At 39.4% G+C, this 20,100-nt stretch overlaps 1 protein-coding gene across 1 annotated transcript in view; it reads right to left on the reverse strand.

Moving 5' to 3' along the window:
- Positions 1–19,092, reverse strand: part of LOC146310152 (carbonic anhydrase-related protein 10-like) — a 165,788-nt gene extending 146,696 nt beyond the window's left edge. Inside the window, exons 1-2 of the mRNA XM_084743967.1 lie at positions 18,312–19,092; positions 10,463–10,537 (exon numbers count right to left, since the gene is read on the reverse strand). Coding sequence (XP_084600093.1) covers positions 10,463–10,537; positions 18,312–18,372 — 136 coding nt within the window. The 5' untranslated portion in view covers positions 18,373–19,092. The remainder of the gene's footprint in view (positions 1–10,462; positions 10,538–18,311) is intronic.
- Positions 19,093–20,100: the final 1,008 nt, after the last annotated feature.

Consider the following 20,100-nt stretch of genomic DNA (forward strand, 5'->3'; position numbering starts at 1 on the left):
AGGTGTGTGTGTATGTGAGAGAGAGAGAGAGAGAGAGATGGCAAGAGGCACTGACAGAAAGAGATATTAGGAAGAAAGAGTGAGAAAGAGATAGACAGAAATAGGGAGGCTGCATGACAAAGACACAAAGAGAGAAAAATATATGGATAAGAGCAGTGTGTGTGTGTGTGTGCATATGTGTGTGTGTGTGAGAGAGAAAGAGGGAGCGAGAGAGCAAGGCAGAGGCTCCTCTGATCACTAACTTGGTGTCCTACTTACTCACTCTGCAGCACTCCCAAATAACAACCCTGAGCTGTGATATTATATACCCAAAACACACAGACACAGAAATAACCACTTACATACTCACTTACACACACACACACAGTGAGGAACTTAGAAACACTAAACAACAACAGTAATGATATTACATCCTGTACAGACATACACCCCCATCTTCACAATACACACACACAACAATAACACCAAGAGGTGTGACATTAATATAAGTTGCTTTCTCTTCCACAAACACTCCGGAGGTGATACAGTCTGTTTTGCGTCTTATTTTTTTTTCTGTTCTTGCTCTCAAGCAGGCTATCTGCCATTTCCCAGCATCCTCTCCGGCTGAGACAGAGGGGTAGACAGAGCAAATGCATTTAAATTCAACTTTTATTTCTTCCTGTTTAGGACACGTAGCAAATACACCCTAAAACAACAGCTCAACAAAACAGCAGCCTCAACACAAATTGGGTTCAACCTTTCACAACATGAAACAAAATGAAAATATACATCAAGACAGCTTCTGGAGAGAGTTCTGGGCTGATACTCAGGTCTCAGAGGAGTGGGTTCTTCGCTCAGCACTCACCTTGTTGACATCCAGCCAAAAGGGATGACAGTTTTCTACATCAGAAATTCAACGTCATATGTGGGGTTCCACAGGGGTCAATACCGGGACCACTGCTGTTCATTCAGTGTTGCCTCTAAGCCACATTATCTGGACATGATGTATGTTATCCTAACTGACACTTCCTAATTTACATCCTTTTTTGCTCTGTGCTCCAACACCTAGCTAGCTAATCGTTAGCTAGCTAGTTAGCTGCCATTTTGCCCTGCAGCAAAGCACTGGCTACATGGCTAATTTATGTCAAGTGGTAGTTAGCTAGTTATATCTGATTGCAGATGTTAGCAAACTAGCTAGTAGAGTTATGGAATGTTGATATATCAATAAATATCAATACTGAATGTTTTAAATTGTCTTTTTTCACAGATTTCATACATGAGCTACAACTACAGTTATTTTAATTGCCAATTAATTTGTTGATTATTTTTTACATTATTTAATTAGTTACTCCTGTCAGTTTTGTTAGTAGAAAGATAGGTTGTTTGTGTGCTCTACATGTTTGAAACTATTTTTCAAGGCTTTCCTGTAATGATGATTTTCATTATTGCCTAATCTGTCTATTATTTTCTCTATTAATTGATTAGTAGGTCTATAAAATGTCAGGAAATGTCTTGTTTTGTCTACAACCCAAAGATATTCAGTAAAGTTAAAGAAACCAAAAAAAGCTGAAATCAGTGAATTAGCACTTAGCACTTAGCACAACGTTAAAGTACATTTACTGCCACACTGACAACTTAGTGTTAAGTTTAAGTTTCTGCTCTGCTGTGCGCTGTCATCCCCCTGCTGTTTGCTCTACCTCACTTGCACACACACACACACACACACACTTACATATTGCCATATTCCTTAATGGAGTTACATTATGCTAATGACAGTATGCTTCAATAAAATCCAATAAAATGCAATTATTAAGCCAGTAATATGTTGCTTCATCACCATGGAAACAAAAAATCCATTCCATCACAGTCCTATAGTTGACAAACTCATCAGTTAGTCCTCAATTATCCTCAAAAAAGCATACTGTTTGAAAATACAAACAGTAAAGCATGAATCTGACCACTGTGTTGCTTGCCCAAGTGTTTGTCTATAGTGAGCAACAACCGATCTAAGAGTTGTGTTAGACAAATCATTTAACCACCTGTTTATTCATAATACTGTCATACAATACAAGGACTAACCAGCTCTGCAGTGCAATAGATGAACAGATGAATGGATTCAAGTGGCAGCCTTGATATCACAAGCCAAATAAATACGATTTATTGAGGGACAGATTCCTGAAATGATAAACTTTAAATAAAACCAAAAGTTCAGACAATCTGCCATCAAGAAGAAAAATACATTTCATGTTTCTGGACTTGCTCGGCCTTTCTTAATATGATTTTCTAATCATCTTCTGGCTGTAGCTGCTGGAGAGAGCTGAAAGGTAGACTGGCCCAATCCCCTGAGCTCTCCTTCTCCTCTTCATCCCCTCTTTTATCCACCTCTCTTTCTCACTTTAGGGCCAGCAGTGGACACACACGCACACATACACAGAAGAAACACACACAGCTAGAGCTGGTGTAGAGATCTATCAGGAGGAAAGGGCAGCTCCCAGGAGCTCGCGCTTTTTCTTCCCTTTTCTCCTCTTCATCACGATCCCACTCCTCTCACTTTTTCCCCTGCTTTCTTTCTGCTTTCCACCCTCTTTCCTCTTTTCAGACCCTTGCTCTCGGCACCAAGCAGGCACAGAAACACATACAATGGCGACGTGAGAGAAACCACACGAACGCGCTGTCTTGCTTGTTCCCTGTCGTGCTGCTATAATATAATCCTCAAGATCTCACCACACTTCATTTGCATCCCTCAATTCTGACCAATTCAAAATATGAAAATGGGAAACCATGTCAATGTACTGTGTGGTGAGAAGAAGAGAATAAAAAGATGGTTCTGGAAAAGACTAAAGTTCTAGTTGAAAGAAACACTTGACTAAGAGAGGGCCTGCTGGCAGGAGAGACACGACAATTAATTTATCTGACATTTGCTTAAGAAAAGATGAATTATTATTTAAATGTCCTCCATTTGCTCCGACACACAGCATGTCTGAAACAAAAATAGATTTATTTTTGTTCTACCTCGTCATCTCGCTCACAGGTTAGTACCTTCACTGGTGCGACACACACTTTGCTACCTCTGACCATGCTGGGCAGACGACTTGTGTGCTGGAGAAAACTCTGGATGAGAGAATGGCAGCTTGACAGTTTATTCAGTCTGCTGCGCCGAGAAAGCCAAGAAACTCAAACTTTGAAGGGAATACAGGATCCAGTCTTTCCAGTTTGCAGCCAAAAATTGTCTAAATTTGTAGCATCTTCTCAGTGCAGTTTGCAATGTTTAAAAACTGTAAGGCTGCAGAACAAAACTGTTTTAAGAACCCACAGATGACCATAATATTCATAATATAAGATTCAGTGAGAGGAAAAAAGACTGTGAAAGCTTTTAGTGAGCTGATGTTCAGGTTCAGAAGTTTTGGGTAATGAAGCTGTTTATTCAGAGCTGATTAAATTTTTCATCAGCAGTTAACTTAACATGACGTCCATCCAGCTGAAAGTGAAGATGAAACACTAAAATAAAGCAGAAGCAGTGATGCAGGAGAGAAACCACAGAGATTCAGTAAGAAGCTACAACAGTGCTGAGAGCTGACACTTTCAAAAATGCCTCTCTCTCTGTTCATCAGAGACATGAGCTGACAGACAGTCTTGCGACACTCGCTTGTTTGAGGGGGAGAAAGAGGGGTCGTCTCTGATTGGCCACGGTCAATGAGGCATCACTGTTGTCCGCCTGAAGGTGGGTCCAGCGCACTTTGGCCCTATCCTGGAGAAGGTCCAACTCAGGCATGACACAGTACAGCTCAGTGCAATAAAAAGTGGTGAAGGAAATGGAAATTAGCACAACATGATTTGACAGGGTGGCTAAAAGTACACCATAAGAGTGTGTCACCTGACACATCGCCCCCTCCTGGAGCCAGACCTGGGGTAAGTTCACTGGCAAGCGTCTTGTGGCCAGGTCTTCACATGTACTCATAGCATTAAGCTGGGTGTGAAGATACTCATGAGCCCCTAACTGCCATTTTACACTGCATGCAGCATGTATGCAGCACAACTGTATGTCTACTGCTCAAAAGCAGCCAAAATACATTCATTAGAATGGTTGCAGATTGTGTTGCAGCTGCAGCAGTCTTGCAGCAAATGCAAAATACAGTCCTATTTATGCTGTGTCCTGCAAGCCTGCTACAAGACACAAAATTGTGTTTAAATACGTATGTGAATGCTTTAAAATTATGTCTTATACATCATCCAATTTTTTTCAATCATATGTGTGTCTCCTCTATTTTTCCTGGCTGAAAATAAACATAATAGATGCCTTTCCTGTCTTATTTCATGAATGTACCAGTTGAATTGAAAATATTTAAGTCTTGTACACTTAGTTGAATTGAGTGCATGGTATCATTCAAATCGTGCAAGTCTTTGGGATTTCCTCTAAAGGTTGTTCCCCTTTAGGGCTGCCATCGGTGTTGGAGTACAGTGGTTGGTGGGCACACAAATGGAGTCTGTTCTGTGGGTTCTGAACAGAACAGTCAGTTCTGTCAGTCAGTCAGTGCAAAATGACATGCAGCTTGAGGTGCTGCATCAGACATGCTGCATACATATTGCTGCTGTGCTGCACTGAGCACTGCTGTGTTGGAGTTCTCCCTGGGGAATAAGAGCATCGTATTCTATGTGACTGCAAGTTGCTGAGATGAAGTACCTGGCGTTCTTGGAGTCACTGTAAGGATACCACCAAGGGACTCTATAGTTCTGCTGGGGGACTGCAAAGCTCATGTGGGTAAGGATGGAGAAACCTGAAGGGGGTGACTAAAAGGAACAGCCTGAAGCAGAGTTTGAGGACTTAAGGGAAGCCTCACCCATATCCCTGACAGAGATATGGTGCCAGGGTTGATTCGCCCTGAGATGCTGAAGAATCTAGACATTGTTGGGCTGTCTTGGCTGAAACATCTCTACAGTGTTGCATGGGGGTTGGGGACAGTGCCATTTTTAAAAAGAGGGAGAGTGCTTCAGACAAGACTAGACTGGAAGAGTCCACAGCCATGCTTGGAGCTCTTTGGGGCTGAACGTAGCCACAGCAGTGCTTTGAGCTACAGAATACTAATGATGGCATGCTCAGTGACAGTGATTTGACAGTATAATGTACAGTAGTTAGCATGCTAACAATTGCTAATTAGCACGGAACGCAAAGTACAGACGGGGTCAATGGGAATGTCATTACAGGTATTATAGTAGTAATAGTAGGAGGTATTGGACAAAACAAAAAAAATAACCTGATGGTGACATTAGACGAAAGGTTAAATTGTGTCCCTTTACATTACCAAAGTGATTACAAATCATCCAATAGTAATTTTTCCAAAAGCTGATTGAGATATTTCAGTCTTGGTCAAAGGGGCGGGCTAACAAACCAACAGATGGAGGAAATGGTCAAAACTGAAGCAGCACACGGCAAAATTTCCTTATAGTCTGTAGCATGAGTCAAGTTGCTTTACATTCATTTAGCAAGCAGGTGGGGGTCCCTAAACAACATTTTGTTCATGGTAAGCTGGACATCTCATATGTCAAAAACACTGCAACTGGATAAACAGCACCATACACCAGGGGAAAGATGTGAATTTTTGATTTTGGGGTTAACTGTCCCTTAAAAAATTCATTGTATTGCATCTCCCACTGTGAAACACAGCACAAATTCTTGTTATACCTGGAAAATGTTCCTGTTCAAATGGTTCTTATACAATCCTTTTGCAATACTAACCTAAAGATTTAAGTTTTTCGCTCAGTTAAGCAGAAAGCTGCTGTCCACTGAGTGTGTTCTGTTGTTTGATCAGTGGGTTGCACTCCCTTTGAAATTTGCTCATGATAAGCTGGAAGCAAGAAGATGAGGACTTCTATACTGAGGCATTTTAAGTTGGCGTGACCAACAAGCTCCTGTGACTAACCTGTGACTATCTGTTTTTCACATGTCCAGGTAAAAGCTCACAGAGGAAACAGTCTCATCAGAGCCCCCTCTGAGCACAGAGCACAGTTAAGATTTCCTCTGAGGTTCTGAATGGGCCTCAAGTCGCGAGCAAATTCAAATGAATGATCGCAACATCTCCAGGCCATTCAGACTGGAACGAAGAGTGAGCTGGAGGGAATAGAGCTGGGGAAGAGAAATGAGAGGGGTAACAAAGAGGGAGAGAAGGATGGGTGACTGGGGATGAGATGAGGAGGAGATGCTGGAGGAGGAGAGAGTAGAGGTGAAAGAAAAGCGAACAGTAGGGGGAAAAGAAGGAATGGAGGAGGAGAGGAGCTGAAAGGGCAGAGAAGATGAGAGCGAATAAAGCCAAAGGGAGGGAGAAGATAAAAGAGACAGGGAGACAACCAGACACACATATGATCAAATATACATAAGAACTGTACAACTACAGAATGAACCTGATGCCCCTTACAGACAGACACAGAGAAAGATGGAGAGACAGGAGGAGCAATGACAGGAAGAGGGAAGAAGAGTGGGTACAAACCAATAATCAATAACGATCAGTTGGGTAGAAGTGAACAAGGGTGAATTTGCGATAGCTGCAACCAGCTAACCAGGAACTGGTGGATCCCAGAGACCTTGATATGGAGGACCAGTACAACAATCTGTTCATTGGTGCAAACCTGCACCAATTAAGGATAAATGAAAGAGTCCACTGATGCCTGCCACAAGAGCCTAAAACAAACAGTGAATAAATTATTTTAAAAGGGGGTGGGGCTAAATTATAAGGGGTGGGGCTAACTGTCATTACTGAGATTAGAATTGGCTGATTGGGTACCCCATATTTGTTGCGGGCACAAACGGATACCTTGAAGCCTGGCAAGATGGATTCTCACATGTTCTTGCAAATCCAGCTGCCTTGCAAGAAAATTTCCACATTCCCTTTTAGCCAATTGGGGACCAACCGAATGACAAACAATCCCTTTAGGCTTTCATGAGCTTTTTTGGGGATTGTTGCAGCCTAAAATCCCTGATTTCACGGCAGTAAAATACCCTTCCAGACGTTAGCCGATGGGTTTCAAGACTGATATATCCTCAGCTTTAAACTATTGAGTATCAAAGTCGTTGTAATTTTCTGTCCCAGGTGGTATTAGGGGTTCAAGGCAGGCTGGTCGACCTGAACCCACCTAATCCTAAAGGTGTTCTGCCTCGGTAGCTGCTGTTGAATGAACCCATGAAATAAAGTAGAGGACCAGATAAGCATTGCTATCTACGCCTGCCAAAGACTCTCCATTGTTCCGTGGCATCTGTGGTGCATACTGTATCTTGTGTTATATTTAGTTTTATATTTTATGGTGCCAAAGTAATAGCTCACAGGCGAACCACAGTAGCATTGCCAGACTCCTTCCTCTCTGCCTTCTTTTATCTATCATTCCGAGCACCTCAGTGTTTACGGTAAAGTAGCACCGAAGTTGCATCACTTGTGCTCAGCCTTCCTTCCCTGCAAACTCTGTTGGGTCATCTCGCAGTACTCTCGCTCAAGAGGGAATTGTGATTTCTGTTTCTGCTCTGAGGCTGGCAGACACCAATCTCTCACTATTTTCCTTTTGAAAACACCCACAGCTTGGTCCCTCTTATCTCAGCCAGTCGCCTGTGCCCCTCATGTGGCTGCAAAGGTGATCACAGGAAATGTAAGCACACGATGACGCCCATCGGTAACCTGAGTTTGAATACCGTTCTAGTTTTTCTTTTCTTTTTTTTTTTGCTGACTCTATTCCCACTTCATTCCCTGCAAAACAGCTTGAAGCCGACATTCTCCTGCGCTAACACAAAGTGAGGGGGAGAAAGGTGAGCGAGGGTGGAAAAGCTGTAGTGAAAGTCAGCCTACACCCACTGATGTGATGAGCCCACTGTCTGTCTCAAATTTCCCAGACGGCCTGTCACACCCTTCACACACACACTTCTTCATTTGGAAATATTTCAGTCTCATTCTAAAATGGGAAATGTGCCATTTAAATGAAAGTGTAACTCCAAATTAAAGTCAGTTGATTTCAAAGTCATTATAAATAAATGATCTCGGTCTTTTTCTATATAAGCAGGGGGAGATCAGACGCAGTGTTTCAGCCACGTCATTACCTCAGCTCAAGTTCATTAATTGCATGTGACAATAAAAGTGTAGAGGTTTATGAAGTGTCCCTCAACGGCATCATCTCCAAACTCATTTACTGATACACAGTCTGATCGCTGGCCCTCATGCCAGCCCCATCACTACAAAGGCTGTTTGTGCTGGATGGTTCTGCATCAGAATGATTTCTCTCTGCAGCGTCTGTGCAGGACATATACAGTATGGTGAGGGATGGGAAAGGTTGGGGTTATGGTTTTAAATAAAAGATGACATTAACTGAATTAACAGCTATCCACCACCCTGACCTCCACACCCCTTTCAGCATTAGCACAGAGCATCAACACTGGCCATAAATCACTGAACGTTTGTCCAAGTGAGACCTAACAACTCACCAACACAGGAAGCAGTACTACACAACAAACCCTTAATTACATTACAGTTATAATCCATAAAATTTCTGCTATATTAAACCCCATTGTTGATACTATTTATGGTGGGAATTTTTTTCACTCATATCCATTTAACATATTTCCATTCTGCAATGACCTTTCTATTACAACCAGACAGAGGAGGGAAGTAACTAAGCAGGACTGCACAATTAAGTGAAATTTTATCAAAACTGCAACTGCAATTTTCAAACTGCAGGAGATGCAATATTTGTTAAAGGCAAAACATGTGTCAGTAAACGTTTAGATGAATGAATGTGGTGAGACAGAGATGTCCTGTCCTACTGATCAGATTCTACAGACTACACTATCAGTCAAAATAATTGCAATTAGATATTTTTTCAAGATCATTCAGCTCGATAACGATGTACAAATATTTTGTTTACTGTACTTTTGTCAGGTGTTTGTACTTTACTTGAGTATTTATTTTTATTTTTATTTTTATTACCTAAATTTGAACACAAATGTCTGTACGTTCTACTTCTTACATTTCCAAAACAGACTTGTTACTTTAGTTTTAATGTATTCGAGGAAAATAATTGACTATTTTTAATTTGCATCCCAACGTCAAGACTGATTTCAACCTAAACCAATCGGACAATAACAGAAAAGATTATTTCTTTTGCATCCCGGTGCATCCATCAGTGCATATCAAGCATGACAGATATAACAAGACGTGACATAACAGGATAAAAAAAAAACAAGACAAAAAATGACGTAAAAGACATAACAAGATGTAACAAGACAAAAAACGACATTAACAAGACACAAAAGACGGTATCAACACGCAAAAAATGGTAAAGTACAAAACAGCACAAAAAGACATAAGATGAAAAAGGTGTAAGACAAAAAACAAAGTAAGTCAAAAAAGATGTAACAAGACAATAGAGGTTTATTAAGATGAAAAACAACATAAAAGATGCAAAAAGACAAAAAAGACAACAAGATAAAAATCTAACATGACGTAACAATGTCCTTCAGAGGACAAAAGTACAAAGTACAGACTCCGAAATGTAGTCAAAGTATTAAACTCTGTGTACATGTCAGAGCCTGTACTTTTTTCACTTTTACTGCAATAAACAATGTTTTTCCTTTTTTTTTTTTCTAATCTGTACTTCTACTTGAGTACAGATGTGATACACGAGTGTACTTTTGCCACCTCTGGAGTCAGACAGATATATCCTGATTATTGGCCTGGTACAGCTAAATCAGTCTGTATTGGTACCAGCAATGTAGCAATGTAGACAGCATGTAGTCTGATTTTTTTTTTTTTTTTTTACAGAGCATTATGTAGATTATTTTGATTGTATTTAGTTTTAAAATCTTTTTAGTTTCTATTTATATTTATTTATAATGAGTAAAAATACCGGTGAAAGTTTCTTGTGTCAGTGTCTGATGTCATTTGGGATTTTAAATAAAGCATATCGGCTGATATATCGAAATTATCTGCCCAAAGCAAGTACAGATACCAGTGCATTAAAAATACATATATATTGGATTGATCTTCAATAAAATGTTAACCATGATCATTATCTTTCTGTAGTTCAGTAACTCAAGATGCTAAAAATGTGGTTAAGAATGAGTCTACACAACATGATCTGGATATTTTCATCAACGTTTTTGTCCATGGATGAGTTGGAAATTGGAAATTGCAAGACAAGAAGGGAAACAAACCGCAGTGAGCTTTCAGATGAAGACCTCCAAGTTCGTGCGAACCATCACTCCTCCGACACATCCTCAAGATAAACAACGCCTTTCACCATGCTCTGAGATGGACACCATCATGAGATCACACATGCTCATAGGACGGCTAGAAAACATCGGTGTCCCAGTGATATGACTTTAAAATGACACAATGACACTTCTATAATTAGGAAGAAAACTCCCGTCAGGCACACCTTTCATAGAACAGTCAAACATTTTCCATGTGTTGGCAACATTATTTAGTGTGTGAGGTGAGTGATGGTCTGTTACCTGGAACAAAGCTTCCCTGGACAACGTCCTTATACGCCCACCAACTGTCATCAAGCTTGGATGTAATAGGCTGAGCTGCAGGGAGACAGAAACAACAGGTCAGTAAATGTAATATGTTTTGGGTTTTTTTACACATTTCTTTGGTAGTGTAAAGAATTCTCTGATGTTGAATCGACATCATTGATTACGACAACAGCGAGCTGCAAAGATGGCTGCACCCGCTCAAAGCATGATTCTGGAGAACAAGCTGCAGCAAAACACTCTCACACTCAATCATCTAAAGTGTGGGAGGACTTTAGACAGAGAAAATAAGAACAATACAATTCTGAAAACATTTAAACGAGAAGTAGGCAATGTAGTAACATAATATTGATCCACATTTGATCAGCATTTCCTAGTCTGACTACTGAATCTGATTTTTGTGAGCACTGTGTGTTCCGACGACATTAAATCTATGTCATGGCCGTTTCTAAGTGTTAAGTGAAGTACTTCAGGACAAATACTGATTCTCCAGTTCAGGGAAAGAGTTGCTGTGACATACAATGATTGAATTCAGCTGTGTGGCTTTGTGTTAGATTAAATGAAAAAGTTAGGTGAAGCCCTAGTAGTCTACTAAAAACCCCTATACAGCCTATATGAACCCCAGTAATGTTGTTTTCTGTTAACCTTTTTGATTAAAATATCATCTACAGGCTTTGCAGATGAGAATGAGCTTGGTTTCTAGGAGCTGTCGGGCAATTTAATTAATTTGCATAATGAGCCAATTAATTGCCAAAACTGAAAATAGCTATAATTTTTTCCTTTAATCCAAACTTAGAAAGATGATCTAAGAGTCCATCTTTGTGATGTCCAGAAATCCCAAAGCCCCAAATGTTTCATGAGTAAAAAAAAAAAAAAAAACTAGTAAAGAACATCTAAACTAAGGCCTCTTTCATCTTTCATCATTTTTCATTAAATATAGTGTGGTTATTAATGATTAATATACTAATAATGGCCAGACAATGGGACTAGAAATCTTTTCTTATATTTAATTTGCACTTTGCAGTTCATTAACATTAAAATAAACCTACTTTGAGAATTTTTGATTTTCTTATTTATTTTATCTCATAATTAGCTAATTATGCATACTACGCAAATTGCCAAACATAAAACTCTTAGCCACCAAGTGGAATTTAATCATCCAGGCTTATGGATGGTATTTCAGTCATAAAGGTTAATAGGAAACACCATTCCTGGATCCAAGAAGTTTCCAGTAGACTATAGACTTTATACCCAGAGCCACATAGAGACAGAGTTAACATTGTTAACATTGTTAACATTTTGATAACCCAGTCAGTGACAAGTGTGAAGTGTCTGGATGGAGAAAGCTGCAAGTAGAAACACCACAGGCCAAGTCCTTGGCCTGATTTAAACAGGTACTTTTTGAACGGGCACTGCATTAGTATTCTGAAATAAGGGAGCAAGAGGTGGTTTCTCACATAGACATATTGACCACTTTGGCTTATACCGCATTATGTCATCATTCACCACCATATTTGACAGGTCAAGACTGACCTGTGTACAAATACATGTAAAAGAGGGAGCTGCGGTTGTATTGAGTAAAAATCACTTGCACCTTAGACTAAAACCTGGTCGAAGCACAAAGTCTGTGGCACAATCAGCAAAGGTGGATTTAGACACACCTTGAATAAATGAAATCAAGTGCACCTCACACTTTCCACTTTAACACTTTAGATTGGCACAAGGGCCCAATATGTCTATGGGTATTCAGGGAGGGGCCGGTCTGCTGACAGAGGACATCTGGTGGACAGGTGGGGAAGGACAAGGTCTGAAAACATCCAGGGCAGAAGAATGCAGAGGCTGTGAAACTAAAAAGGGGAAGAGAGTGTCTTCATTACAGTATCAGAAATGGGACAGTTTGACATAAATGATTGGACATATTTTTTGTTTCTGATATTCACAAAGTTAAAAAATAAACAAGAGATTTCAATTTGGACTCCATACTGTACATGTGATATCTTCAAGTCCAACTTAAACCAAAAAAAATTCAAAATGCATTTCTATATTTATCAATATGTAGCCATCACATGTAGTAAACCATAATGATTGCATATATTCACAGCAGTATTTTTCTGTAGGATAATAACCATCAGTGATCTGATTCAAATTTGAGATTTTATCTAGAATTACTCAGAGTGAGAAACAGTTCAATGTGTTTTATAAGATTATAAACATGTTATTTTAATATTAATAATAACAAATTTCCACCGAACCATTACAGAAAATAATCACAGCCTATGGGACAAGACTGGAAACACATACAAAAATAAAACCAAAAAAAGTTGTAAACATTGCTGTTTGTAATAAGCTTAGTTTCAACCATCCCTGGTCTCCCCTACTTTATATTTTCTGTGTGGTTGATATGACTGCCTATGGCCAAACTAGGTGAGAATGATCACATTTTCTTTGCCTTTTGTGCAATTTCTATAAAAAACAAACGAAAACACAGGCACTGTCTGTATGACCGCCTTGTCTGTTCTAATGTTAACGGTGAAACCAGAAAAAAACACTAATTCATTTGTGCTCTCTTTTTCCTCCTTTTACACCATGTCAGGTGTAGTCATGAACATATACATGCAGGAATAAGCATTCCAGTCTTGTCTTACAGTAATAAATGTGCACTGATGCAACAGAATTTTTACTCTGGGTTAAAAACTGAAAAATAAACTCATAACAGAGCTTTCAAAGTAGGTCAAAATGGAGATTTGTTCATGTGGGATGTGTGGACTGAGTCCCAATGGTGGGTCTGCACTGGTGTGCACAACCGCCTGTGGTGCACATGACTTCACACTTTGTGTCTTGTGTGTTTGTGGCCTCGGGCTGCCTCTGTTTGTGCTGCAGCTCTGTTGCCATCCAACCCGGCTGCCAGCAGCAGCAGCACAATTAAAACAGAGCCGCTGGGATCTGACAGGTACGTCTGACTGGTGGAGTTTATGTTGCACCAGCACAGAACCAGGTCACACGAACCAAACAGGAACAAGATTCTAACCAACGGTGAGGGACGTCCAAAGCAGAAGCTCAGACGAACATTAGCACGTATTGCCTTTTCAATTAGCCACTTTTTGGGGCGGTTGAAGCTCCCTGATAATTAGCACGGACAAAAATCACTCAAGTAAAAGAAGTCGAAGTGGCAGAAATGGAATGAGACAGAAGTGCAATGACAGAACCCATAGGAGCGGGACGGAACGGGGAGATTTATATCAGGACTGAGCAAGCAGAAGAAGAACATTTCACACTGTGTCACCCTCTAATATTTTCTAAAAGCAGCTAACCTAGCTGCTAAAGGCATCAACACAGCAGAGTCTGGGAATGTTCATGTCTGTACTGACCTAATGCACCTCCTGAATAATGTTAGCCACAGCTGATGTGATCCGCAAACACATTACTGGAATAGGGAATACTGGTAAATTATATTTTTTATGGCTTTTAAAATTAGCCTACAATATTTTAAGGGAAATTCCACTGATTTTACACATACAGGTTGGTTTACTAGTCAGTCTGTGTAAACAGTTGCACACAGCTCTGGAGCATGAAAGTACTCATAGTTTAAATTACAGGGGAACTAAAAGGAGTTCGGCTCCCCTAAAAGGGACATGAGCTCCTCTGAAAGCCTGCTTTGAGATATTCAAAGGCATCCCTAAAACACTGTCATCTTTTATTTTCTGGGATAAATATTAGTATAATATGCCAATGTTGCATGTTTCTTGTGTGGGTCTCTAATCACATTCCAGTTGCGTCCTTCTATGTATAAACAAATATCCACAAGCTCAGATCAGATGATGATGTTGATACCAGCTTCTGTAAAAGCCTTAAAAGCCTTGAACAATGCAAGAAGTGTTTCATAAATATTCAGCTTTATTGTTTGTTTTTTTTATGAGATATGTGACTCTCAAAGGTGTAAATATGAGAAGCAGTTGCTGATTTCCTAATTACACACACACACAAACACACACACATATATACGATTTTGAAACAGTAGCCTTATGTTGTTGTTCTAGCCCCTATGAAAAGTATAAATTGTTACTGATAGTTAATAATATCTGTGGTATTACAAGTAAAAATTTATCCGTGTATGCATGTGCATGTGACGTGCAGGACAGTAGGGGTCCCCCAAAAGCTACTGTATATATTTGAACCCTCTTTGTACTATAAAGTGCCTAAGTCACGCCCCTTCGAGTGTCGCCCCTTTAGTCCTAAATTTGTAAAAAATATGAATGGTAGACACAAATAATTTTTTGATTCGGTCTGAACTGTGCCACAAATTACAGATATGATGTTTGTCAATTTAAAACGTAATTTTATAAATCAAAACTGTAAAAAACTACGATTTTGTGTGTAACCACTTAGTGAACTACATCTCTTATTTTGTACAAGATGTCACCAACACCAATCTCACTGCCTGCCTTGACAAAACGTAGCAAAATGTATATTTAGACAGAAACAGCCATGTTTAAACACTATGTTGTGTATGCAAGCACACTGCACTGCAAAGCCTTTTAATACAGTGGCGTTTATATATACATTGCTGCTAATTGGGTAACATCTGTGGCACACCCACTAAACGTATCTCAAAGCCCGTGGCACACTGTTTTGTGGAGGCGTGCCATTCAACCTAGAAACTGTAGCAAAACAGTGCACAACATTTACAGACTGAACGTGTCCCTGAAGTATTTTATCAAAGACTCCTGGTCCTTTTATCAGCTGTAAAGAGAAAGAACAAGTAAGGCCTGCTGTTGTGTGACTACATCCTGGTACAAAAACACACAGGCATTGTAGTTTCAGCGGCTAACGTTTGCTTTTGGAGGGAGGAAATCATGATGACACTTACAGGACTTCTGGGTGTGTAGTCTTTCTAATTACAGATCTTCACAGTCTGATACGTGAACAGTTTTACGACAAACTATAACTGTCTTTACTTGAAAAATTATCTTTTAATTTGAAGTAACTGAAGTTATGTCCCATGGTGCTCCACTGGAAGAGACGTGACTTTGCCTGTCTATTAAATGACTGGAGTGCCGTTTTAACTTTGAAATAATGTTCACAAAATTTACTTTTTTTTAAAAATCCATTTGATGTTTGGGTGTCCTCTGATTATTTGTCCTATAGAGCTTTAGAAGTATATATAACTGTATGTCCTGACTGTCTCTTCCTGCTTCCATGTTTTCTCTCTCTCTCTACACTATCACTATCCAATAAAGGAAAAATGCAAAAAAAAAATCTGTACATGAGAATTTTCTCCTTGTTCACAGCTACTGAAAAAAAAATCAATTTAATTTCCCTCCAACTTTTAAAAAAAAATAGATTTAGTGTTTAATTACATCGTCTTAATTAATTCTTAATTTATGGGTCCTCCTGTTGAAGTGTGGTGGCTCAGCTATGGAGGGATGATATTACCTGTCTCTTGATACCCACATATCAGTTTGAAAATATCACTATCAGCAGTGTTCTGCTGAGAAACTGAGGCTGGCAGCTTCAGCGGCGATGAGTAGGAAGTCTTGACTCATCCCATTGTGGGAATCACTGTGTGTATCTGACTACATGGAAGGCTGCCTCACCGACACACACACACACACACACACACACACACACACACACACACACACACACACACACACAGGGCCATACTGTATGAGCTCTTTGACATATTGACAGTGATATTCATTATTAACTATTTATATTCACACTGTGTTTTAGTCAGCTTGTGTATGTGTGTGTACTGTAGGCAGGGTTGGCGGATTACTTGAAAAATACATTCTTCAGTAACCTAATCCAAGTATCACAGTATTAAAGTAATGTAACCTGATTACTTTGTGTTGGATTGCCTTCGTACCGAGTATGGTCACATTTTTTAGCCTTATATAATGTTTTATGTTTGTTGTTTGCATTTTATGTTTACGTGTGAATGTGTTAATAGATTAAAATATGCACATTTAAATGTACTTTATGCTATTCACACCTCACACTTTAAAGTAAATTGCCATAAAGTCTGGGGTTTGTGTTTTCATCCACACACCATCCTGGTCACCAGCATCACCACCTACAGACACAATACATTTCTCAGTATTGACAGGTTATCCAGATAACTGGATTTCTGTGTAGCTAATGTTAGCAGTTGTGCTGTGTCTCAGTTCCAATACTTCTGTTAGTATGCTTTCATGTCGCACACTTTGCACGCTGTGTACTCCCTTGCGTAGTACGCTAATTTGGACAAGATAGTGCTGTCTTAAATCAAGGATGGTCTTACCAAAAATTACCAGCTGAAAACGCAACAATATGTTGATTTATATTTGATTTGCAGCACCAAATCTTTACAAACTGAACCAAATAAATGTATTGGTGGCTTCAATCCAACAACAGTATACTGGTACTTATTGATAAAAATACAGGCATGACTTTTATCTGTAGAGTTCAGTGTTCAGCTGCTTCCTCAGCCGCCATGTTCACAAGTTTGGTAGCCCCGCCTCTTCCCCTACGAAGACAACATGGCGACCGTTTAGGGTGAGAAGCGTCCAGCATCCAAAACTGAACATTTTGGCCGTTTTTAGCACAACATCTGTGTACTCACAGTGCACTTCCTTTTGCTGTAAATGTCAATGTTATCACACTTGTGCACTTGAAACAGGAAGTGCAAGGACAGAAGTACGCAAACTGAAGCATAGCAAAGGTCTATGTAGCTAACATTGGCCACCATGTTCACAAGTTTTGTAGCCCCGCCTCTTCTGCTACATAGACAAGATGGCAACCACTTTTGGGCTGTTTTGAGTAGAACATTCAGGTACTCACAGTGCACTTCGTTTTGGCGTAAACGTCAATGTGAATGCATGTATGTGCTCAAAACAGGAAGTGTAAAGACAGAAGTATGTGAATTGAGACACAGCATTGGTCTGTGGCGCCAACAACAGCAGTTGTTCTGTGTAGTTAACTTTAGCGGTTGATCTTACCTGTAAACATTTCTTTAAATTAGATGCAGAGTTCTTGGATGATGACAGTATTTTCACAGCTGAAGGCAGAACTGTCACTGTACTGTGATATTGTTCTTCTTATTAATCTAAAGACAAAATAATGTTGAAATTTCCACCCAGAGAAGATTTTTTTCACTAAAGGTCATGATAATAGATTGTCCAAATAGTCCAGAGTCCTGAAGTGTAGTAATGTGTCCCACTGTGCATTGTACTTTTAATGTCCTTTATTTTAAATTTTATTTTATTCATTTAAATCCTCATTGTTACAAAATTTTAATTTGACTTCATCTTTTTTTCTGTAACTAATGGAATACAGATACCTTTTTTTGGTATTGTAATTCTGTAATCCTGTTGGATGTAATCCATTACTCTCCAAGCCTGACTGTAGGCTACTACTATGGTCTGTATGTGTGAGAGGCTGCTGATCAGAGTTCTGGTTTATTAAGTGAGAGTGTTCAATCATCTCAGTGGTTCTGAATATCATCAGTCTCTCTGTACACAGCCTGTTGACAGAAACACTGCAATATAATCTACACACTGGACTTCATGTCCTAAATGACATGAGAAGACAGACACCTCTCTGGATTTATAGTGACTTGATATGAAATGAGGAATAAATTCAGCCAGTTCTTCTGAATCAAAGCATCACTGTAGTGTCATATTTCTGCAGCTTCTAAGTATTTAATGTTGATTTCCTGTAAGTGATGCAATCACTGCAACATCTTTAATTCATTTTACAGCCTGTATCTGGATATTTCATGCCCAAATGAAAGTGTCTCCTGTATTTCTTTGTAGTTGTCATGTTTTGAAGGACCATAGTTCCTTACCTGATGACGTGCAGATGAAATATGTTTGCAGGATCAGAGATATATCCCAAACGACATGCATTCTTCGTTCAATTCATGCTCATTTTCTGCAGCTGTTGCGGGACGGCGCTTTGCGGGGTCGCACTTGTGGACGACACGGCCTAACTTTGAACATTTTCCCCCTCTTCTTCGCTTCTTCTCGTCCGCGTCTCTCCCCCGTTGAAGCCTCGCAGGAGATCCGTCCTCACAGCCTCGTCCACCTTCGCTCCGCGGTGTGGCGTTCAGGCAGCATCTCGCCGTGTTTACCCCCGCGTCTGTCACGTATCTATCTGCCTATCTGTCTCCCCCGAAGACATCTCAGCCGCGAGATCCGTCCATGAAGCGTCCTCCTCTCCTCCTTCTGTTCCTCTGGAGCGGGTGGAGGGTTTGTGGCGCAGCGGATCAGGCAACTTCACTGACGACGCAGAGCGCACGGAGGGCGCACAGACCCACACTGGACATATTCATGATACTGTGTGATGAAAGAATTGCGTTCATGCAAAGCAAAAAAGAAGGAAAGAAAGACAAATTGTGGTTCAACAGAAGAGACACAAAATACCAGCAAGGACAGAATTTGAAGTTGATAAATGATTGGAAAAGCATGAAAAGTTCCTCAAAATGACGCAAAGTCACATTAAGAATGAAAAAAACGTCCACAGAAACTATAATAATGTCAGTTTATACAAGCAAACAGTCAGATTCTGTTATTTATTCTAGTTAAAAAAGAAAGATAAAAATCATCAGAGGTAATGATACTGTTTTTTAAAATAAAATAATAAAAGAAATCACACAGCAGCTCTGTGATTCTTTTTTTTTTTTTTTTTTTATCTCCAACAACACAATAAGAACCTCAAAGCAACCAACTGTGGCTGTGCTGCGTTGTGTGCAGACGGCCTTGCTCAATGTTGTATTGACCTACATAAAGACACTGCAGCTCTCTCCTGTGGGTGTCGTGCGTCCTCTAGCGTCAGCTTTAGTTTACTTCATTCAAAAACTGAGCTCAGGACTGTAAGAGCAATCATTCTGAGTCGTGACCCACAAGAGGGTCACTGGAGATTTTTATTTGAGTCACCAAATAAATAAAAGACTGTGGAGGAAATTCTGCATGTCCACATGTCTGGACATATTTTTCAAGTCTTTCCTGTAAGGATTGTTTTCATTATTGATTAATCTGTTGCCTGTTTTCTTCATGATCAATTAGTTGTTTGGGAAACACTGATCAACATTTTTCACCATCTTCTGACATTTCAGGACCAGAGTCCAAGATGACGTCCTCAAATGTCCAAAAAATATTCAGTTTACTGTCAGAGAGGAGGAAAGAAACCAGAAAATATTCACATTTAAGAAGCTGAAATCAGAGAATTTTGGACTTATTTAAATTTTAAAAAATGGCTTAAAATAATTAATTTATTATCAAAATAGATGCATAATAATAATTAATTTTAAGTGTTAATGTTTGTTGTTATGTTTATTGGTTTGTCCAGCTGTTTCTTTATTTTTTGTCTGCAGTTTATTGATTAATAGATTTAAAGACAGAAACTGTTGAAATTTCCACCCAGTCCCAGACCTATTGGTCCTTCTTTTAAAATTGTAATCCTGCTAATAATACACATTTTTACTGAATGTATCTGTAATCTGATTGCATCTTTTTTTTTATTTGTAACTATATACTCTACAATTAGAAACTTTTTTTAAGGCTGATGTCAACATTTTTAGACCCAGAATGTTTTATTAGAGTTTGTAATTTAAAATGAGTTTTATATTTTTATTA

Source organism: Lutjanus erythropterus, chromosome 19, assembly GCF_056507025.1.
Source record: "Lutjanus erythropterus isolate fLutEry1 chromosome 19, fLutEry1.hap2, whole genome shotgun sequence".
Lineage (NCBI taxonomy): Eukaryota > Metazoa > Chordata > Actinopteri > Lutjaniformes > Lutjanidae > Lutjanus > Lutjanus erythropterus.